Source organism: Squalius cephalus, assembly GCF_949319135.1.
Source record: "Squalius cephalus genome assembly, chromosome: 2".
NCBI lineage: Eukaryota > Metazoa > Chordata > Actinopteri > Cypriniformes > Leuciscidae > Squalius > Squalius cephalus.
Genome location: NC_137123.1, coordinates 55,750,559 through 55,775,655, shown reverse-complemented (window position 1 = coordinate 55,775,655; position 25,097 = coordinate 55,750,559). Strand labels below are relative to the sequence as shown.

Below are 25,097 nucleotides of genomic sequence, written 5' to 3'. Positions count from 1 at the left end.
TGCTCATTTGTAAGTCAGTGAAGCTGTAGAATTACAAAAGAGCTATAAAATAATTCATGTCTCCTGCATCTTCACTCTAATGGGGCGGTCAATCTAGACTTTGAGCAAATTTAACATATAATAAACAATAGTAAATTCAAATATATAACAAAAAATAAATAGATTTATTGACTTCAAATTTTTTTAAAAGAAACATTCAGTAATGTTAATATTCAGTCTCTAATCTTAATAATTTTGCTTATTATTGGGGTTATCCAGCTAACAAAAATATGTTCTAAGAACATTTTGCTAACGTTCCCATTAAGTTATGAAAAGTTTTTTCTGAATGTTTTCAGAATGGTCACAACATCCAGTTTTTTTTTTATGTTTTCTTGGTTATTGTGAGCCTTACAGAAAACATTAAAGGGGACCTATTATGCCCTTTTCACAATATGTAATATAAGTCTCTGGTGTCCCCAGAATGTGTCTGTGAAGTTTCAGCACAAAATACCCCACAGGTCACTTACTTGTCAAATCTGCCCCTATTTAGGTGTGAGCAAAAACACATGTATCTCTTTAAATGCAAATGAGCCCCGGCCCCCTTTCCAAAAGAGGGCGGAGCCTTTACAGCTCGCGCTTCGGATACTTCTGCAACAACAAAACTGGGGAATGTCACGCAACCCAAATGTCAGAAATTGTCAGTAGCGCTGTTCAGCCTTACATGTTCGACCCAGAGTTGGATACTGATGGAGAAACTCAGAAGTTACAACTTTTAGAATGCAACTGTAAGTTTCTGGATAAATTTATTTAGTTGTTGTGGAGTTAAGTTGATTCAACTAATCGACTAGCATGTACAGTCATGTTAATCTTTTGTGCAAATCCAGCGTTGAGCTGACCCTCATTTGTGAAGCAGTCAGGTGTAAAATGATTTGCGCAAATATATAACACTTTCCCGACTTTCTTAAGCACATTTCCTTAATAAATTAAATTCAACCACGGTGTCCTCAGTGGCTCAGATGCTGGGAGTCTATGGAGACTCTTATGTTTATTGGTACATCCAATATCAGAACATTTATAATGTTTAACATTGCTACAGCGAGGAAACAGAAATGGCGGACTGCTGCGGCTCACTCAGGGTAGTATCTATGCTAATAGGGCATATCGTCACCAGTCATGGGTGGGGCTTCCACCTATTCTTACATAAGAGTAGGGGGAAATCTAGAACCGGTCATTTAGGAGAGACTGTTTATGATTTATGGGGATTATAAAAATTGGAGATAGGTGAATTTTTACCATTATAGGCTGGTTGTTTACACACACTGTGGACACACATCTGATGTCTGTTTTCTGTATTTTTTGAATTTTTCAAATGTTGTGGGAACATTACTTTTGAAAGTTCTCTGAACCATCTGAAAAAAAACTAATTAGTAAAGTTTGAAAAACATTAGCCTAACGTACAACTAAAATGTTTCAGAAAATGTTCTATGAATAATGTGTACATTTTTGTGCTAATGTTTTGATAATGTTATTCAAGACCACATATATTTGAACGAATGTTCTATCAACATTACTGGAAGAACGTTTGTCTGTAACATGAGAGAACCTTGCCAGAGTGTTAGCCAATGTTTGAGAACATTCTCTTAGCTGGGTATGCAGTTTATTTTAATATTATTGTTTAATGTTAAGGACATTGTTGTTTACTTCCGTATAATAAAGTAACATTTTACTATACATGAATTAATCACTTTTTTTCCAACCTAATGTTTATGTACCACATGTGTGCCATGTACCACTTGCAGCAAGTTTGAATCCTCCCTCAGTGTGTATAAACAAGTGGAAACCGTGTTTAGAATAATATTACCGTTCACAGTACATTATACACTAGCAAGCAAGCTACAACCAAAATTCGAAAAATTACACATAAAATGAAATGACAAGCTCAGTTTTGTGAAATATTGAAGAGCTCATCCCAAATAAGAAAATAATTTTCAGTTTAAAGGGATAGTTTGAAATTATGTATTAGGTTGACATCATGTTGGGAGAAAAAACTGGATATTCCATTAAAAAAAAATCCTACTTGCACAATTTACATAATTAAAATAAGCCAATAAAAAACTATTCTTGAACAAGCTACCACAATTTATTTTTACGGCATGCAGTCTGTTTAAATTTGTTAAACAGAAGTTTACTCAGTCCATTAATCCTCTGCATGAACATTTTTCATTGGCAGTAACACTGCATTACTGAAAAAGGACAGATGATTTCCAGTTTGCTTATCATGGGACTGGCTGGGGCGAGTAAATATTGAAATGAAGTCTTAGGGCCTGTTTACACCAGGTCACTTCATGTGTTTTCTCTGATTGGATAGCTTTAGTTGGTGTTTTAGAGGGTACCCTTGTGGTGAAGAGTGGAGCTTGAGTTGATCACCTTGTCCACCTCAAGAGGTTACTACAGTATGTGAGATAAGACTAGATAAAGTATAAATAGATCTGATTATTCAGATCACACAGCAGCTGAGCTCCTGAGTTGATATACATCTACACGTGAGTGAGAAATTCTAGTTGAAACGAAGAAACTCGAGCACTAAATTCCATGAGTTTACAGATTACTTCAACGTTAACAAACAATTATCTCGAAACTGAATTAAGTTCAGTGAATTTGTAAAGAATTGTAAAGACATCTCAATGGAATTGCACTGTAAAAATGATTTAGTGAGATTATGCAGCTTCTGCATTTCCTGTGCTTGGATCTATTCACCCAGAGATGGGAGTGATTTTATGTGCATAATTGATTCTAGCCCTAAAAAAGTGCATTCATAACCTCAAGCAATGATAAATTCATAGTGATAGCTTTTGTGCTCATGTGGCTTCCTTCTGGCACTGTGCTGTACAAATCGAACCTCGGTTCACAGTGAATACCGCTGTCACATGCCCCTTTTCAGAGTTTGTTAGCAGAACTCTCTTGAAGTTACATTCCCCTTCATCCTCCACTATGAAATCAAGCATGCCACAAAACATGAACTGTGAGAATACAGGAACGCAAGCATTTCAGGTTAATCTTACCATTGAATGAGGGGAAAGATTAGAGGATAACAAAATGCAATCCAATAAAGATTTGTCGTGCTACGTGAGGTGAAAATCAAATCTGAAAGATAAATCTCTGCCATCTCATCTTTTCTATTAGCTTTGGAACACCCACTCATCCGAACACATGCACATAGAGTACAACCACAAATATGAACAGTTCCCACCTGCATGCACACTGTTCAATAACAGACACTCACTCAATACACACTAACAACGATTAGGCATTGCATAAGAAGGAGGACACTGACAAAATGCATATGAAAATTCTATATTTATATCTATTGTGTCATAACCAGATGCATTGGTGTGGGAATGAAGAACTGGTTCTTATTCAGTATCAGTTCCGTTTTTTAAAAACGTCCCTCAAGCCCCAACCACCACAATTTATACCCAATAAAATATTTTAGAGCTTGGCATAACTAGAGGACTGTTGTATATTCGTTATTAGAAATATCCAAATAATAAGAAATATCTACACTTTTAGTTGTTTTAGCTCATTTTAATGCTTGCTTTGTCTTATTTTAAATAAATTTCAATCACCTTGAGACCCCCTTGGAAGTTTGTTGAGGCCCCCTGGTTGAGAGTCATTGTTCAATAGGGTTGTCCTCACTGATTGTATGCAAGAAACATCTGATTCACAAAAGCACATTCGACTCAAGTTCTTCTTTTTAATAATTGGGTCAATCTCAAACTCATGATTTATGGATTAAATTGTTTAAGAAACTTTCAGGACCGGTCTAAGACTTACTCACTGAACTGCACTTAATCTTAATTATTTGTGCGAGTGGCTGATATACTGAATCGTTAAATTCCTTTTTGTCCTAACTTTTTCTATTTATGTTGCATTGCACTAGATAGCCCTGCTCACACGGAAATCTCATTGGTACATAATTCTGCTCCGCATAACAGCATACAAATCATCTGATGTTTTCTTATTGGCTGTGACACAACGTAGAGGGACAAATTAAGTTTGTTGCATTGCACCGGGTGAGTATTCAGTGTAATCCAGCTGAAAAAAATCACCATGGCTGCTGGTCACCATCATATGTTGAGCTGATATACCTATCAGGCTGGTTAACCCTATAAAGCCTACTGTTGTTTTCTATACTGTTATCCAAATCTAGTTGATTTACATTACAAGCTATCAGAATTTCAGCTTACTTTTTGACCATATAAAATAACAACATCTGCACCAAATTGCATATTTTGTCTCAGTTTGGGCCATAAAGTCTAAATTTTGTCAAACATTTCTGTGATTAATAAACTATTCAATAAAAACATTATGACAATTATTTAATATCTCAGGCTTCACAGGGTTAATTAACTTAACTATCAGCATTGTCAGAACGAGTCTAGACTAGAAACTATACAACATAAACCAGCCTGGACCCCAACAGAAATAATAATGCTATAGACTAAAGCTTCTCTTTTCAGCAGTGAAAATGCATCCGAAACGCAAACATACCTGTTTCTCTCCACTGGGTTTCCTGTGGGACAGCAGTAACTCCACGGCTCCCACCACTTCTTTGCGGATGGCGTAGAGCAAAGCATCTCCAGTGTTCACTCCGTGACCCAGAAGTAGCTCTATCACCTCAAGGTTCTCATTCTCAATAGCAATTAGCAGCGCGCTGCGGCCTAGTGGATCCACACAGTTCACATCAATGTTGTAATAGACCTCTGCCTCACGCAGTGCATGCTGGACCCCTGCATAGTCGCCTTTTTCCACAGCCAAAAGGAATGAACGCTCCTCTAGTGACAGCTCTACCTCTGCCCGGACGATCTGTAGAGGGATCCGGTCCCGGTACGGAGAGTAGCTGCTCTTTTTGTAGTATAGATGTGACATGGGATTCATGATGGATGCTGCTAGAAGAAAGAAAAGTGAGATAGAGAAGCTATAATCATTTAATTTTCATTAACAAACAGGAAATAGGCACTTGATAAAAAAAAAAAAAATCATTACAAAAGCCATATTACTTGCTGTCTGTCCGTGGAAATAGTGTACATTTATAAATGATATATCTTATCATTCCACATAAGTAATTTCTATGATCTTGAAATGCATTAAGATATGCTCGTTGAAGTTTAATTTGAGTACATTTCAATCAGAGATACTTGTAGATGGATGTGGGAAATGAATTGGTGACCTTTATGTTCACTACATCTAAAAAAAGACTTAGGCCCGGTTTCACTTGTGATTATTTTTTATACGTTTGCGGGAGTGACTGATGCATCAAGTCTTTTTTCTTAATGGCCACAACATGGTCACAAGCAACAGCTATCTCTGTTATTATGCACAAATACTCATTGAACTGCACTTAATCTTAATTATTTGTGCAAGTACATACTGTGGTGCCAGTAATTCAGTTAGGCCATAACTGAAGAGCCATTTGCTATGCTTTTTGTGAAATACTAACCACACACATGTATACATCAGGTGTCTATCAAAAGAAGTAGAGCAAATACATTTGTGTTGAAACATGATGGTGTTATCGCACTCTTTTGTCACCCTTGCTTAGGAGGACGTCCTTTAGAAAAGGAGTGCAGTGATCATTTAAATCATTATTACATTCCTTATTTGACTGATATTTACATTTGGTGTATCTTTAATGGCACACTCATATTTATACAGATATTTATACAAGTGTCTGATGGAAGAGTGTGAGGATTAATCAGAATCAAAATCATATGCAGTCAACTCTTAAAGCTACATTATGTAATTGTTTGCACTAGTGGCACCAAATGGAATTTTAAAAATGGTTGTTCAAACTAGGGAGATTTTGATTCATATATAAATTGAACCTTATAAACACCTTCACTAAAAATATTCTTTCAGATTAATCCATTCATACAGAGACTAAATTATTGAGTTAACAAGGGGCCGGTAGAAACAATAGGTTCCTAACAAAACACACACTAGGAAACTAGGGCTTACAACTAAATGTAAAAGTAATCGATTTGAGTAGGCAGTCTGATTTTGGAGCATTAACACTTCTACGTTCTTTGCTACTTAAGAGTGTGTGGATGTGAAAAGTTGTGTTCCCAGTTTATTATCTTGTCTTCCTTAGTGGACAGGCTGCGTCCGAAATCGCATACTCTCTTCAGTAGGTACTTATTTTGAATAAGTAATTACTTCAAGACCGCTAAAATACTGTGTAGTATGAATGTAATCCAGACGTACTACTTTAGCAATGTTGTCATTATCGTGTGACCTACCAGCATCAATTGCATCTCTTCACTGCCATTCACAAATCCTCTCCCGTGGCCTCATGGTATAGTAAAATGTATGTACACTTCAGAATCTCGTAGGAAGTAGTAAGTAGGTCATCTAGGTACTTTTTGCCTATTCCTTTATGAGTACTGTGAATTCGGGCATACTTCCCTACTATATAGTAGGCGAAAAACAATATGTGACAAAAGAAGTATGTCCGAATTCACAGTACTCATAAAGGAATAGGCAAAAAGTACCTAGATGACCTACTTACTACTTCCTACGAGATTCTGAAGTGTACATACATTTTACTATACCATGAGGCCACGGGAGAGGATTTGTGAATGGCAGTGAAGAGATGCAATTGATGCTGGTAGGTCACACGATAATAACAACATTGCTAAAGTAGTACATCTGGATTACATTCATACTACACAGTATTTTAGCGGTCTTGAAGTAATTACTTATTCAAAATAAGTACCTACTGAAGAGAGTATGCGATTTCGGACGCAGCCTGTCCACTAAGGAAGACAAGATAATAAACTGGGAACACAACTTTTCACATCCACACACTCTTAAGTAGCAAAGAACGTAGAAGTGTTAATGCTCCAAAATCAGACTGCCTACTCAAATCGATTACTTTTACATTTAGTTGTCAAAACTACTAATTAAACGTACTTGATTGCTATGTGTGGACAAAATTGTGGTTTGGACAGAAGATAATACAGTATTTGTACATATATATAAAATGTTAAATGAACATTATTTACAACTATTACGTCTAAGAACAGTATCTGTGGAAATGCTGTCGAGGTGGGAAAAAAAATCTGTAAAATATTTTTGAAGTGGGACTTGCTGGAAGAACCTCTGATTGTGCCTTTCTAGTGTAATTCCTGTGGGTGTAGTTCGCAAAACTTGGCTGTTAGCTCCATGTAAACAGTTTGTTATGAGTAGTTACGTCACATCTTTTCCATGGTATTCCGGATATCTTCACATGGAACTAGATTTACATTTTTAGCTGGCCATTATATTAACTTAAAAATCGGATAGAACTCTCTACATACTAAACATTAAACATTTATTGCAGTTGAACCACTTGCCTGCTAGGCTGCTATTATGGTGATGCACTTATAAAAGCATTTCTCTTTCAATTATACACACTGAAGGTTGAAATTATTGTTTGTGGTAAACAATATTTTTACAGATGCGGCCCATAAACTAAACCCAAATTATCCTTTTAAGGAAACCTTACATAAGTTGCCGTTTGGTCAGGAAACAGGATACATATGTCTTTGTTTTGTTTTTCTCTCAGTTTAGTGTTATTGGTAAGCAAACCAGTGGAATTTTCCAGTTTACCAGCAGTTCATCTCTACTCATTCCAAAGTGTACCGATCAGCAATGAAAGATATCCCTCTAATTTCCAAATAAATGGGAAGACTTGAGTAATTACTGTGATTGACTCGGTGATGATGTTGTGTCTTGCTTTGATCTTCTTCTCTGAAGAAGATGAACAGACACACCAGGTGGCGTCTTCCATATGGTCTCGCTTCAGCTGACACCACATATGCACACACACACACTTATCAGCACATTCAGACTCATTAGCACCCAATTTACACGTTGCGTTGAATTTTATATTATGGGGTCTAACCAGTGTCTAATAGATGCAGATCCTCTAATCCACTAATAACATAATGTCATGTTATTATAATGTCTGGGGTTTTTTTGTTTGTTTTTTTAACAGAGGAACTACAGTAACTATGACTTAATTTAATAGAATTATTTTAGCTTGTCAAGTTTTGTCAATTGCATTTGCACTTAAAGTTGGCATGAAATAGAATTATTATGTAAATTATTTATCCATGATGCATGTTTCTTTTTTTAAATCAAAATATAACATGATGAAATTATAGACTTCTTGACATGCTGGACTTCTCGAATCATTTAGTTCGCTTAAACTCTGCCCCCACCGTTGACCTCAAGCTCACATTCACATCTGCAACCATCCAATCAACCACCAATGAATTGCCCTACTTTTTTCTTTTTTGATAATCACTTTCACTCAGATGTACGTCACAATATGGATGAAAATATCTACTTCCGTTACATCGCGACTTCAATTTTTTTATAGAAAGAAAGCCTGTGGTACCTAACAATAATTTTACCAAATAACAAGTAGCAACTTTATCACTAAATCCAAGTTCTTTTTCTCAACCTCTCTAAATATCCACACCATGTTAATCCGATGCTGGTGAACACATCAGTGCACTTGCCCCCACTGCAGCTGGTACACCCACACAGCTTTCTGCTCCTTAATGCTAATTTTTAGATACTGGATAGGCGCATGCACAGGCGAACAGGTCCAGGATCAGTAATGTTTTCTAAATGGATTCTGGTTGCTTTAGGAAAAAAAAATCCATTGTGTTAGAATGCTGCTGGTTAGTCTGAAAAGCAAAGATTGTAGAGATGGTAAGAACTGAGAAATGAGTTGTATATGCTTTCCTATAGAGAATCCTATGGAATCTGCTCCTGTAGAACTCAGATGAAAGCTCTGCTGATAGCCATTGAAGTGAGATGTTTGACATTTACAAAGTTCTACACATCCCCTGTATGCGTTTTTGCGTTTTTGTAAATTGGCCGATTTGATAGTTCTCTCAGATACAACCCCGTGTAGTGTAACGAAGAATTATTATTTTTTACGAAGTGTTAACAACTTAGTGTTAACTAATAATTGTTGCAAACTGGTACCAACAAAATATTAGTGCATTCCTTTTCCCAAATCACTGAAGTGACGTTGACGTCCGGGTTAGTAGTAGCATGAGCAGTCAGGCAAGTGTTATTTAAATAAACTCCTGATGTACTTACAAACTTTCCAATGCCTCATTTTATGAGTACAGAACCTATTTGTACTACTGTATAAGTTTGGTACCATTCTGGGCATTATTAGTGGGGTAATTTACGAGATACATCATAGGATCCATTAGCGCCTGCACTAAGCCATTCGGTTGATATCTCTAAATAAGCTCTAACTTTAATAATGTTCGACCAAGTGAAAAAAGGTTTCTTTGGGGGGTTGGGTTGGCTCGGCTCGAGGTCATGGTGCAAAGGACCCTAGGTTGATTTTACTCCGAACCATCCCTTTAAATACACTTTAAAAGCGAACAGTGAAGTCAACTAAATGAAAGTAGTTAATCTCACTAAAATTTGTACTGAAAGTTCATTCAACTTAATAAAAAAAAAGTTATGTTAACTTAATAACTGATTATATAAAGATGAACATAAAATGAATAAGTTGCAGCAGTAGTTCCAACCATGTTTTTGTGTCAGACTGAATAAAGAGCATAATTGTTGAAAATAAGTGTTATTTTGTGTATTTTTGCACAAGATTAATATGTGGTCTGTTTACATCGTTATGTGGGTAACTGATTACCTGAGTTATGAATGTCTAAGACATGAATGCATGCTTTTTTGTCAAATGTGGAGTGTCGGAGTTTAAGCACACTAAATGATTGCGGGAAGATGGCTATGTCTAAGTCTGTCGTTTTCACCGGAAGATTGAGTTATGCAATTCTGACTAAACATTATAAGGTTCAATAAAATAAAATAATTTAAAAAATAAACATACATAAGTGTAACGAGGTGCGGTTGAGGCAGAGATGAGGCAGGATCCAAATGCAGCACACGCTTTATTTAACAGACCACAAACTATACACATTAGACTGGATACAGGACTCGGGACTCAGGAACTGGATAAGAGAACAGGAACAACCAACACCAACGTTAACATGCTACAGCGAACTGTAAGACATACAAGAACTCATAAAGACAAGGCTGAAACACAGGGTTTAAATAATCAGGGACAAACGAGCTAGACAAGATAACAAGGGGGCGTGGTCGTCCCCCATGGGCGGCTCCTGACGCCCATAAAAACAACAAAAAGTTCAGGAGGGCGGAGAAGCGGAAGCGGTCTTGGGGGAGGGACGGGAGAGTGGGTGACCAGGGCGGAGCAGGACGTGCTGGCAACCAGGGCGGAGCAGGTTGTGCCAGCGGCCAGGACGGAGCAGGACGTGCCGGCAACCAGGGCGAAGCAGGACGTGCCGGCAGCCAGGGCGCTGAAGCCCCCTTGGACGGCCACGGCGGAGAAGCCCCCTCGGGCGGCCACGGCGGAGACGGACCCTCGGGCGGCCACGGCGGAGCAGGCTGAAGCGGCGTCCCAGAAGGACCAGGCTGCACTGGGAACCGTGTCAGCAGGGCCTCCACGGTCCCCCCAGAATACTTATGGCCCACCCCCAAAATTTTCTTGGGGAGGTTAACGGGCTTAGGCTCCGGGTAAGAGGCGTCCAACGGCGAAGGCGTGTCAGGACTGGACGAGACCAGCGGTGAGGGCATGTCAGGACTGGACAGGACCAGCAGCGAAGACGGGTCTGGACTGGATGTGAGTGTGACCAACGGCGAAGGTTGGTCTGGACTGGACTGGACCAGCAGCGAAGGCGGGTCTGGACTGGATACGACCAGCGGTGAAAGCGGCTCTGGGCTGGACTGGACCTGCGGTGAAGAAGGCTTTGGCGAAGAGGGCTTTGAGCTGGACAGGACCAGCGGCGAAGAGAGCTTTGAGCTAGGCAGAACCAGCGGCGAAGAGGGCTTTGAGCTGGGCAGGACCAGCGGCGAAGGCGAAGAGGGCTTTAAGCTGGGCAGGACCAGCGGCGAAGAGAGCTCTGAGTTGGGCAGGACCAGCGGCGAAGAGGGCTTTGAGCTGGGCAGGACCAGCGGCGAAGGCGAAGAGGGCTTTGAGCTGGGCAGGACCAGCGGCGAAGAGAGCTCTGAGTTGGGCAGGACCAGCGGCGAAGAGGGCTTTGAGCTGGGCAGGACCAGCGGCGAAGGCGAAGAGGGCTTTGAGCTGGGCAGGACCAGCGGCGAAGAGAGCTTTGAGCTGGGCAGAACCAGCGGCGAAGAGGGCTTTGGCTCTGGCTCGGGGGGCATGACGTTCACAGACTCTGGCTCGGCGGGCATGACGCTCTCAGGCTCAGGCTGGACTGGCGTGAAGTGCAGGCTCGGGACTGGACGGGGCCGACAGTGCAGGCTCTGGACTGGCAGTCTTGGCAGAAAGAAACCCTGGAACGGCGACCTTTATGGACTTCCGCGTTGAGATCAGTGAAGGATCAGCCATACTGGAGACCAGTCCTGGACAGCAATAGACCGATCCAATGGCAGCTTTGATGGTAGGTGTGACGTGAAGATTCTCCAGCTCGTCAAGCGTGACATGACTAGACCCTTGTTTGGCGAATATTGTGAAGTCGCAGGGCTCCTCGTCCACCTTACCCACGGTAAAAGCTGAACCACTCAGTTGCAGGGCAATGTCAATATACTGCTCCAAAGTACCGTGAGGATCAGGGTCGGAGATCAGAGACCGGAGTGGTTCCGATAATCCCCCGCGGAAGAAGATCATCAAGCACTCTGTGCTCATCTGTGCGAGATGTGCCAGTTCAACGAAGTCCGCAACATACTCCTCTATGGTGCGATTCTCTTGACGGAGACGGAGAATCTGGACGTCTGGACTCCAGAAAGGTATGGCTTCTGGATCACAAAGTGGTGAGTTCTTCTGTAACAAGGTGCGGTTGAGGCAGAGATGAGGCAGGATCCAAATGCAGCACACGCTTTATTTAACAGACCACAAACTATACACATTAGACTGGATACAGGACTCAGGAACTGGATAAGAGAACAGGAACAACCAACACCAACGTTAACATGCAACAGAAAACTGTAAGACATACAAGAACTCACAAAGACAAGGCTGAAACACAGGGTTTAAATAATCAGGGACAAACGAGCTAGACAAGATAACAAGGGGGCGTGGTAAATCAGAAACACCTGGGATAACTAATAGACAAGACAGGGAACCATAGAACCTGACAGGACACAAAACCCACATCGTGACAATAAGTAAGTGTTCATAATAGAATCTATATAATTCATTTATGTATAGATAGGGGAAAATGTCATTATTTTGCATTCTTTCTTTAGGCTTCTTTTACTTTCATGTGGTTTTAATGATTTCTAATAATGGATGACCCATAAACTTTACCCTGCTTCTTACCCTGATGAGAAGATAAAGGGAAGGCATGCTTTGGACAGCCTCAGTGACTCCACTACAAAGTACCACTCTGACCGAGCAATTATCTCTGCAGTCTAATCGCAGATGGCTTAATTGTGTAATTAATCTGTGGTTCTCAGTCCTCTAAGGGCTGCGTATCTCTGAGGAATATCATTCGAGTATAAGCTGGGCCAAACGTTAGCTGATAAATTAGACGTAAACTAAGTGTGCAGGACATTCCCCAGTGATCTATCTGAAGTGGACTGCGCTTCTCTGGTTGGAATGAGAGCCATTCTGGAATGCCTTAACTTAGTAATACTTCCTTCCATATCATCAAACAAAATCATTCATTTATTTACTGCAATAATGAACCACATTATCTGATTTTTTTTCTTCTTTTTACAGTACCAGAACAGTATGTGAAATATTTTACAAAAGAACAGGTCACTAATCAATTAAGTACAAAAGTACATTTTGGTCTGTTTGTGTAAAATGTGGATCATTGGGGTTTGGGAGAAGAGAGAAATGCCAAATACTAAGACAGGGTTCCTCAAATCAAGCCCTGGAAGGGACACTTTCCTCAAACCCTGATCAAACACACCTACAGTACCTGTAATCTTAGTAACTGTGAAGACTTTGGCCCTCCAGGACCGGATTTGAGGAACCCTGAAATTCATATGCATTTTTCAAATCAACTTTTGATTAAATTTTTTTATGCTGATAATGCAAAAAAATGCTAAACAGCAACATTTTCACTAATAGTCTCAGGCTTTTTGAACCCCACTGTATAACATTGTCTTGCAGAATTGCTTTTTGTTTTCCCTGTTTTTAACCGCAGTAAAAAGAAACAAACTGTGCTCTGAGGGGAAATAACTTTAACTTGTACGATCAATGAAAAGCTGCTGACAAGGTCCGAATGGGCACACTGATTAAATCAATACATCGATGAGTATTTTCCAGATTGGATCAGACAGAGAGTATGGATCTCTCAGGAGAAACCTCAAGAGAATCAAACACAGACGCTCATAAGAATTCATTTGGGCTTGTCTGGTCCTTTGAGATGAGTAAATTAATTTAAAAATGGCCCTGACACAGCACAGTTGTGTCTTGAGGGCAGTTTCCTTGAATTATGGGAAGCAGGGAGATTAGCACATAGCTTATGTCGTAACTAAAGAGGAACAAGCTGGCAGGGATGGCATGCAACTGGGAAGACATTTACGGATATTAGAGACATCAGAAATGTAAGCACGGCTACAAAACAACAGCCGACTGCGAAGGATGCCACGTTTACGCCACTGTAATCCAATTAGACTCTTTTCTGTGATGTGTGTGTTGAGAGAGAGAGACAGTCTAAACCTGTCTGCAAAGACGAATAAGAAATTGAAAAAAAATGAAAAAACATGAATTATCTGTCTGTCTGTCTGTCAATCTATGTCTGTCTATCTGTCTTACAACCTAGTACATAAGGCCTGAATGAACATTAAACTTCAATTTTTTAAAAGCAACAACAGAGAACCTTCCCTTTTCAAGCTTCTGTTGTTTTTCTGATGTCGTAATTTATTATCGTGGTCAATATGTCGTGCCCTACAGTTAACATTTAGAGGAAACCTCTGTCATTTTTTCCATTACCCGTTCGGCAAACCCTAACAAACACTGACAGGCAGACGTATAATGAAAATTTAACATACGTCTGAGAGGAAGGAAAATGCTTCCTCCTGTCAGATTCTCTAACAATACAAAGTGACAGCTCGCCTCACTATTATATCTTTTCCTTTTAGCAAACTCAGCCATGTGCTCCACCATCATGCCATAAAGCCATGAGCAAACCCTTGAGGGTGTTTGGGAAACCTTTACATTTTTATGAAGAGCTAAGCTCTACAATCTCTCATGATCCAAAACAAACTCACGAAAGACAAGCATGGAAACATCGCCGACTATGCCTGTTCTTCCCAGCATATTTCGCATATAAACATGAAAATCCCAGATCTGCTTCTCCAAATGTTGACAAGCAGGAAAGGGGCTATTTTGTGTAAGTTGCTTTGCATTACATTATCAAATATGATCAAATATTTTCTTTTCTAGCTACTTTCCTGGCATATATGCTGCCAATTCTGAAATCTGTTGTTTTCTCACATTAGAGTTATCTATTATTATTATTATTTATTATGCATTATTAAAAATCAGCTCTAAATTCAGTCATATCTGTACGCTTCTGTACAACAGATACGCTTTTCTTTTTAATCATCCAGTCATACCTGAATGTATTCCCAACAGCCTGTCTCCATGCAGTTTAACCTTTAAGTTTAATAGATAATCAACAACCCATAGTCTCCCTGTCGTTTGTAACACATAAACACACACGCAAACACAATTTTCTATCATTTATCCACGTCAACGAACTCGCTGGTCTATGGAAAGGCTGTTTAATTCAGTAGCAGCGATAATTACGGGAAAGAATAAGCCATGAGTGAGTTCATCTTGTGAGTCATTTTCAGGGTTAAGAGCTGTGCGCAGTGATATATGGAGACTCTGTGGCAGTGATATAGAGCATCGGTGTGAGAGTTTAATATGCCAGGCACGTTGAGTTACTCTCCTCTCCATGAACTTATGGCGACACTTCAAAGCCATGATTTTGTCATGTCTAAAGAATGTGTCATCGATGTGAGATGGGATCAAAGTTTCTGATTTGTGTGTCTGCAGCTCTGTTTCACAACCTAGCGAGCATCTAGTGCAGCATCCTAAAGAGTAAGGAACCTCAAACGTTACTGATTTGGAGCACTCTATCCATGTGTCACACCAATAGCTCATCTCACATGAAAAGCATGGGAGATTCGACTCAGAATTGACTCACTGGAGACATTAGCATGAAATTCTAACACAGGTATTGGGTACAATAATATTTGTATAATTACATTAATTACTATGTAATAGCTTTAATAACTATTTTTAGTGATACATTGCCAAATTGAATGTTAGTCTGGAGCACATAATGCCGTTTATAAGCAGGTTTCTTTTTATTGGATATTATTCTTACTGTACATTGGCTGGAAGTGTAAAGTGTGATATCTGCCGTTTGTCTTTGTCTTTTAAATTATGCAGTACTGCATTTAAAAAGAGTCTACATATCAGAACCACTTATCATGGTTGAATGAAGAAGAAAAAAAAGCATAATTTGAAAGAGATTAATTTACCTTTCAGCAAATGTTACTGATGTTATACAGCAAAATTTGAAATCAAATTTTAGTCATACAAAATTTGATTTAAAAATTAAATTAAATTCCATACTCTCTAAAGCTTCTCTGGTAATATAATGCATTGAAAATATTGTTTAGATAGGACTGGTCGATAATTTGTGGGCTTTAGATTTTGATTAGACTGTTAATCAAATTTAAATAACATTATATAACTGTAAATAAAACACAAATGTTTTCCCAAACAGGCATGAGGCATTTAAAAAAGATCCATTTTGAAATCACACGGACCAATAATTTAAACGTTAGATGTAATAATGCCTCCAAAGCATTTTTGTCATGACCAAACCAGTATAGTACATTCAGCATTTCCAACAATGGCACACTATTCTTGCTAAAGAGCACTGGCAGTTTCAGTAATGAGCTCTGATTTGATATAAACCACGTAAGCAGCTTGTATGAGTCTGGGCTTTGATGGAGGTGACTTCAGCTGGTCTCAAACACTCCGTCACAGCAAAGCCAGACAGCATAAGCCACCAGACACCCTGCAAATCTATTAGATTTATTATCTTCTCACTAAGTAAATCTGACCTTCTCCCTTTGTCCTTTTTTCTCTTTTTCCTTCTTCCTCTCCCACTCTTTCACTGTTTTTTTACCACTGTACCTTTTGAAGAATCTATGCTTTGCTTGGTGCTAATAAGTCTGTTTTATCTTCTTCAAGTCCTGAATGATGCCCAAGGGACACAATGACAAAATAAGTAAGAGGAATCAAGGATAAGAGGTCTGGAGAACTTATCACACACGTTGTTAGTCTTTGTCCTTCAAGAACTCTTTAGCATCCTTAAAATCCCTTAAGGGTGCACTGTACTATAAAGATGTAATATTTAAGGAAACAAAATATTTTGTGAAACTTTCCGATAATTTATTGATCATTCTATAATGACAAATTGCTAAAAGCTTGACAATCCACTGTTTTTGGAGACCTGTGAGCGGTCCAGTAAACACACACCTGTATTTGCTAAGTCCCAAATCTGTTTGTCTTATGTAATGCACCATTAAGCGGTGTAATCTTATTTTAGAGACTAGGTCACTCACTTATAATCAAGGGTTTGAAAGGTTGGACCCTGATGGGTCCTGTGCAATTTCATTACAACCATGGAGATGAAAAACTGGGGACAAGGTTAAATTGATCCCTGGAGACATTAGCCCAAATGAACTCAAAACGTCTCTCATATACCAACAAACTGAATGTTATGAAGTAAAGATTTTTTTCTGTTACCTCCTAATAGTGTTGCTTGCACCAATTTCCTTTTTTTCCCCCTGAGCTAACCTTGAGGCAATGTGCATGGACAGTCCAAACCCTATACTTGCCTCCCTTTGGTTTCCACTCAAAATAGCACCTGGAACGAGTGTATAAACCATTGGTCACACTCCTCAACGCTCAGAGATGGCCAGATATTAAGGTATATGAACACACATCCCATTTCTGTACTAAAATATACTAAAATGTACTAAAATATGCCACTGACCCATCTCATCTGACCCTCATATCCAAACCAGCTTTAATTAATAATTTATGTGTGGTTTTTTTTTTTTTTTCATTTCTATTCATAATTTCTTTTTTTTTCCCTGAACTTAGAAACAGCGTGTTCTCACAGATATACATCAGGAAAAATTAACAGGCGAGCAAATACATAGTAAACAGAGATTGGGGTGGGGAAATGAAAAGAGAACTATGAGCAAAACCTCCTTGATTTAAGAAACAAACTAATAACACGGCAGAATCATATGTATATGATTATATTAAAAAAAACGGCAGCTGTGGATGCCAGAAATTTACCGTAAAAAAAAAAGAAAGAAAAAAGCTAGCAACATTTTTAGGTTTTACTAATTGAACTTGAATTTACAGTAAAAACTAATTTATTCATTAACTGATTTAATGTTCATTTGCCAACCAATTGAAGTACCCTACTGAAGTACTAATATCTGGTTGGTACCTTTGTAATACACAGACAACCACCAAAAACAGGACCAAATGATGAATCAATGCTCATCACAAGCAGCTTTTCCACAAACTGAAAGGACAAATACTAATATAAAGAAGGTGCACAGTGTCATTCACACAAACACTTAACACCATCATGCTAACACACAACATAAAAAACGCAGTAAACATTAATTTAACAACATTATATGTAACATGAAACCCTAATGTACATAACTGATTAAGAAGAAACAGTTATTTCAATGAAAATACATCAAGTGTGAAGTGTCACAGGGAATTCGGGGAATGTCAATTTACGTTTTTTTGTCTGTAAATTATACAATGACACTTCCAAATATGGTTAATTTAACAGTATTTTACTGTAAAATTAAGATCTTTTACTTACCATATATAGTATGTAAACGTTCTGTTAACCAATTAACAGATTTTCACCGTAGTATTTTTACAGTCTTTTACCATTACAGTCCTTTACCGTTTATCATTTCACGATAATTTATCGTATTTACAGTGGTTTGTTGGTCATTGTTATGTACTATTCTTGAAATTGGGCTCCATCTTGCCTCAAAAGTGTTTGACTATGGGAGTAAGTTATTTGTTCCATTCAATAAATCTCTCGGACTCTTTGGACCCACTGTTCATATGGTTCTGTGCATCATCATTTCTAAACTTAAATGGTGACGAATGCTTCGGAATGCATAACTAAAGTTGGAAAGCACTTAAAAAAAATGTATTTACTTTTTTACACTTTAATTTTTGTTTTAAGTGCTTTCCAGCCTGTCTGTTTTCCAAAGCATTCATGACAATTTAAGTTTAGAAAATTTAGTGTAAAGCAGAAAAAACTATTTTTTTCACAGGATGAATTTTGAGTGTTTCTTTTTTTTAATGATACCAAATTTATGATGATTACTACAATATGTGATAGGGGAAAAAGGCAATAAAAAACGTGTCAAATGTCCCACTATACTGGGTCACTGACAGCTACCAGGCAATAACATTTTACAACATAATTTCTGCATTAATAATGTCTGTACAAATGCACCTTTTGTGAAATATATCACTTCAGTTTCAGCTTCTGTGCCGCAGTGTAAAGTCGACATGCATTAATTCATGCCAAAAAGAATTATCTTTGTTTACATAACCATTACAAAAGCTGAACTCAAACCAACACTGCATTATACTCGATGGAACCCAAATACTATACAAGACACACAATTACAATACAATCTAATGATGTTAGACCCTATTAACTAAACGGAACATAAATGTTACAACAACTATCATTTGAATCCTTGGTGACAACTGCCTGTGAAATATTACTAGCTTCCCCAAATCATTAATTATGTGCATTAAAAAATGCTTAATTTACTTTACAGACCAAACTGTTTTGCTCACACCAATTTCTTTTCCCTCAGCTCCCTTGAGGCAATGAGCATGGCCAATCTATTGGGACAAAACCTGTCTACTTCCTAACCTCTGTTTCCACACGTGACAGCGCCTGGAACGAGTGTATGAATCTTTGATCACACTCTATAGCCCTCAGAGAGCAGCGCCAACGAGTATCAATAATTATCCTGCAGAAAGCTGTGCCTCGCTACTTAGCAAGTCTTAGATGCATTAATGCATGCAAAAAAAAAAAGAATATATATATATTTTTTTTTTTTTTTTTTTACATAACCATTATAATCTGATACAGACTGATACTCAGTTTGACCAATATTTGTCCTGATAAGAAGAGAAGAATTTTGTCCAGAGAAGTGAGAATTGTGTAGTTTAATATTCAGACAGCCCTAAACCATCTAGATCACAAATCAACTTTGAATAAATATCATGGAAATAATCATAATAATACATTATTCAGAAGGCATATCATTTTTGTTGTTGTATTATGATAACTATGTGTCATAAAGCAGGAAAAAAATAATAGTTACAAATCTGTAATGCATATCGGTTATTGGACACATCATAAATAATCTGTATTGATATCGTCATTAAAAAGCAATACCGTGCAATCTCGAAGTTGAACTCAGACCAACACTGCAGCATTAAGCATCCATGCAGTAATCAGGATTGTTTAAGATGATGGAAGACCAATGCATCATTACAAGATGATATCTAAGTTGTTAGAAGACCCTTTAAGTAAACAGAACATATATATTGTGATAACTCTTATCGAATGAACTGGTCTCAATTGGCTGTCAAATCTCAAGAAGCTTCCCCAATTGACTAAAATCCGCATGAAAACGCTTAATTTAGGTACTTTGCAGACCAGGTTTCCGTGGCCAGTTTTGTGATGTCCATTTTTGTTGATCAAGCGCACGCACTGACACCTGCATATGTAGGTACGAAGGCGCTTGTGCGCTTTCACTTTTCCGACGCATCAAATGGGAATGCAACCCCCGTATCGCTTACCTGATGCGTCTTACTATGTGGATATTCAATCCCACCTCGTATTAAACAAGGGGTCTCTGAGGAGGGTGTTCCGTGGTCCTCTTATGTGGCAGGAGAGTCTGGAATACTATTTATCTTTGGCGTCCTCACAAGATCCTCATATTCCCCATTTAGAGCCAGTGGAACGCGTGCGGCGAATGTACAAGCCTCTTTTCTTTCCTCTATTTTCCTTTCTCACTCTCTCACACATGCATTAACACGCACAGCACACACGCCCCAGTGGGCTCTCCACGCGTAAACGCCATGAGGAGCTTCCCTGACTCCAATGCGCATTTCATCCCTCCTGATTTTGGTGTATTCAAACCAGCGCAGTTCTAACGGCACAGAAATATTAAGGTTTGGCCAACAGAAAGACTGTTTAACTCACATTGCCGACGGACGCTAGATACAGGTGGTTTTGCAAATCTCCGACGTCTTCTTCCAAAAGTGCGGAGCGAGGAATATTTCAAAAGAACAAGTGCGTCTCGCGCTCGTATGGCGGCATCTTGTCTTCATATTGGGCTTCGCGGCAGCAGCAAAGATTCCAGCGTTCGCGCGCTGCGGTTGTCATGGTGTCAGACTGAGGGATGCTGCCGTGGCGCTTGATTCGTGACATCACACAACCGTTAGAATTGCTACAAGTTTTCTTTTATTGGTTAACAACACTTACGGGGTTTCCCTTCTTATAATTTAACTCTTAAATGTTGGAGATAGAGATGATTTTACTGCAATATTAAACCTTCGAAAAATGTTAGAGGAATAGAACATCTTAGAATTTTCAGCCGTCATTCCAAATCCATATGCATTTTCTTCTGTAGAATGCAAAAGGAGATGTTCTGAAGAATGTTTTTGCTGCATTTTTCTCTCCATTTCACAAAAGCATATCGTAACCAGAGGCGTATTACCAGTCAAATGAACACCAAAATAAAATAAAAAAAATAAAAAACTGCTTACAGTATGTTCCATGACAATTAAAGCCATACACTAAAAATTATATAATTAGACTATACAGACTCTAAAATATTACAAGTTAACCAGTTATCTTATAAAACATTTTAAAGAACAGCAAATGTAAATTTAGGCTACTGTAAAATAATGTAGGCTATAATTTAAATTGCAGGAATTGTTCACTCAAAAATGAAAATTCTGTGATCACTTTATTAGGGTCTAATTCTCATTATTAACTAACTATTAAAGCCCCCCTGTAGTCAATAATTGTAACCCTAAAAATTCATCGTTTATCACCAAAATTATATATTTAAACGTTTTTTTCTTGAAAAAAATTCTTCATGCCTTAAAATAGATTGAATGTAACTCTACACCCTTGCCTCATTTAGTATACTGCTTCTATGAATATGCAAATTAGCCCCGCCTCCACTCACTCACGCCAGCTCAGAGATCCACTCGTTGACGATCACACGTTGATGTGATTGGTTACAAGGTAGTTCGTGACGTCAGAAACACCAGCGATTTCAAAACGCGTTTTTGAGACTGTCTTTGTTCACTGGAGTTTTGAGGAGAAAATACTCAGAGATGGTGTTCACTTATGAATTTGTCTTTAAGCATATTAAAAACACTACATAGACATATAAACAACATTAAAAGCTTGATTTTAACCACAGGGGGACTTTAATTACGACTTTTGCCTCAATAAACTCCTAATTACTGCTTATTAATTGTTAGTTGTTGTTAAGTTTAGGTATTGGGTAGGATTAAGGGATGTAGATATGGTCATAAGGCATAAATATGTGCTTTATAAGTATTAATAACTACAGCAGAATTTTGAGTGAATGACACAATTGAGAATTCTTAGGATCTGTATAGCACAAGTCATATGGACTTCTATTATGATGCAGATTTATCCTTTTTGGAGTTTGACACCCCCTTGTCACTAAACTATATATGGAATGGTAAAGAACAGATTAGGGTCCAATTCTCATTATTGCTTATTAACATGGATATTATTAACACTAAAAAAAATGATTCGTTGAAATTAATAAAAAAAATTATCATAAGTGGTTGCATTAAATTGATTTTATCTACATTTAAACAAATGCATTAAGTTGAACTAAAAATTGATTAAGTTCAACTTAATGCATTTGTTTAAATGTAGATAAAATCAATTGAATGCAACCACTTATGATAAAAAAAATTATTAATGTCAACGAAAAAAATTTTTTAGTGTTAATAATATCCATGTTAATAAGCAATAATGAGAATTGGACCCTAATCTGTTCTTTACCATTCCATTTATAGTTTAGTGACAAGGGGGTGTCAAACTCCAAAAAGGATAAACCTGCATCATAATAGAAGTCCATATGACTTGTGCTATACAGATCCTAAGAATTCTCAATTGTGTCATTCACTCAAAATTCTGCTGTAGTTATAAGATCTGCAAATTCAAATGTGCTGATTGTTCAGCATCAAATACTCAACACTAAGCACCAAAATGGCAACTGATCACCCTGTATAAATATGTGGATGAATGCCAATGAGGCTGCCGTCAACAAATACTGCTAAATATCTCTTCACTTTGACTTGCCTGTAATTGGGAGCAGAATCAGAGAAGTAACAGCACCCGTTCTCACTCTCCAATGTGTGAGTCAGTGATGTGTTTGGACAGAGCTTTGGAAATTTATGTCCCTGGGTATTGACTGGTGGTTCTTCTAGCCGCCTTGAGGCATATATGATTCACAATAGTTGTTTTGCCCTTATTAGCTGAAGACTTGGACACAAGAGAAACATTATAGAGTCCCGCTGTGATCTTACACTCATCACCATTAAATAATCATTAAATACACACCTCCTCTCAGCTCAATCCATCATCAAAGGAACATTTCCCTAAACTTGTCAGATGAATCTCTGTCCCCATCACATAATCTACATCTTTCTCTTGAATTCACATCTCACTTTAAAGTAAGAAAATAAATGCTCCAAATGCTTTTTTCCATGTTGGGATCTCCAAAGAACCTTTTAGTGAAAGTTCCAAAAAAAAACAACATGTTTTTCTTGTGAACATTTTAATAATCTAAAGAACCTTTTTTCCACCATAAAGAATAAATCCATGAATTTTAACGAGGTGGTTGGTTATGATTTCACTTTTTTAACTTTAGTGTGTAATGTTGCTGTTTGAGCATAATCTGCAAAGTTACGACGCTCAAAGTTCAAAGCAAAGGGAGATATTTTCTTTTACAGAAATCGCTTTTTAAGGACTACAAGAAATGGCTGGTATGCTAATCAATTTCTTAAAGATAGTTAACTCCATATCAGCTACATCAATTTATCAACTAACCATTCAGAAATGTCCTGTTGCATTCTACTGTACATGTTGTCACTTCTTCTTGAGTCTCTCCATCTTTGTCTGGTTTGAACATAAAAGGCTAAAAGTTTTTGAAAATTCCAGTGCGTGTCTGTGAGGTAATTCAGAGCTATAATAACATGAGCTCTTGAAGCTCCGCTGGGAGCAGCAGCTCATTTGCATTTAAAGGGACACACACACAAAACTGTGCATTTTTGCTCACCCTCAAAAAGTGACAATTTTAACATGCTATAAAAAAATATTTGTGGGGTATTTTGAGCTAAACCTTCACATACACACTCTGGGGGCATCAGAGACTTATTTTACATATTGTGAAAAGGGCATTATAGGACCCCTTTAAAGGACAAGTTCGGCATTTTACACTTAAAGGCCTGTTTACAGATCGTTTCTGATGAAATAGAACGGTTAAGATTAAAATTTGGACACATGCTGCTGTCCCGAGAATTTTAGGTTTATTTCGCTTTCACCCCCACCTACACAATGGCAGCCTATGGGCACTGGAACAATCCTTCCTAAAACGCATTAAACTTTCGATTACAAAGACGTGAAACTCACCGAGTGGTCAGGGGTGTTCACTGATACTCACACAAAAATCGCTGCAAAAGTTGCTTTCCAACAGGTTTTATCGTAGTTTTTGTCCAACTCCATTGACTTGTATTGGATGAGCTGTGTGAGGTACGGTATTACACCGCCGCTTCTTCTTCTGCTTCTTCTGTGTATTCAATTAAATGCCAGTGGTTTGCTTGCAATTGGCAAAGGTGCATTATCGCCACCAACTGGGCTGGAGTGTCTATTATTCAAGCTCTCAACGGAAGAATCTATGGGTGTGAGACAGAATAGAATAGAATAGAATAGAATAGAATAGAATAGAATAGAATAGAATAGAATAGAATAGAATAGAATAGAAAGACTTTAATAATCCCCAAGGGGAAATTGTGATGTCACAGCAGCAAATTACAATACATACCAGACATATTACATATAACATACATTGACCTATACTGTATAAAAATCCTTAAGAATAATAATAAATAATAAAATAGTAACACAAGATGTGCAGTTTAAATATCATATACCATATATTCATGTGTTATTCTCTATTCTGTCATTAATGTCCATAATCTCTTATCTACCCAGAGAAGATCTGTTATATATTGTTATTGCAGTGGGTAGGAATGACTTTCTGTACCGGTCCTTGCTACAGCAGAGTTGCCGTAGTCTCCAACTGAAAACACTCTTCTGCCCAACCACCAAGTTGTGCAGCGGATGTGATGTGTTGTCCATGATGTTAAATAGTTTCTTCAACATCTTTTCCTCCACAACCAACTCCATAGGTTCCAGAGCAAACCCCAGCACAGAGCCAGCCTTCTTTATTAGTTTATTTAGTCTCTTACTGTCACTGCCTCTGATGCAGCTGCCCCAGCAGATGACTGCAAAGAATATTGCACTTTCGACGACAGACTGATAAAACATATACAACATCTTGTTGCATACATTAAAAGACTTGAGCTTCCTCAAGAAATAGAGTCTGCTCTGGCCCTTCTTGAAGATGGTGAAGTGAGACAGTTTTACAACGAATGGTAAAACACCTGTTGGAAAGTGTGAGCATATCAGTGAACACCCCTGACCACTCGGTGAGTTTCACGTCTTTGTAAACGAAAGTTTAATGCGTTTTATGAAGGATTGTTCCAGTGCCCATAGGCTGCCATTGTGTAGGGGGAAAGCGAAATAAACCTAAAATTCTCGGGACAGCAGCATGTGTCCAAATTTTAATCTTAACCGTTCTAT

The 25,097-nt window shown here is 38.2% G+C and overlaps 1 protein-coding gene across 5 annotated transcripts in view; it reads right to left on the bottom strand.

The window, feature by feature from the left end:
- trpc5a (transient receptor potential cation channel, subfamily C, member 5a) overlaps positions 1–20,555 on the bottom strand; it is a 70,204-nt gene extending 49,649 nt beyond the window's left edge. For 2 of the 5 annotated variants that reach the window (XM_079896688.1, XM_079896692.1), the window contains exons 1-2: positions 20,379–20,555; positions 4,531–4,928 (exon numbers count right to left, since the gene is read on the bottom strand). In XM_079896688.1, the coding sequence (XP_079752814.1) occupies positions 4,531–4,917 (387 nt within the window). In that variant the 5' untranslated portion in view covers positions 4,918–4,928; positions 20,379–20,555. Of the gene's footprint in view, positions 1–4,530; positions 4,929–19,972; positions 20,358–20,378 lie in introns of those variants that run through there. The other 3 variants (XM_079896689.1, XM_079896691.1, XM_079896690.1) reach the window with 3 other exon arrangements.
- Positions 20,556–25,097: the final 4,542 nt, after the last annotated feature.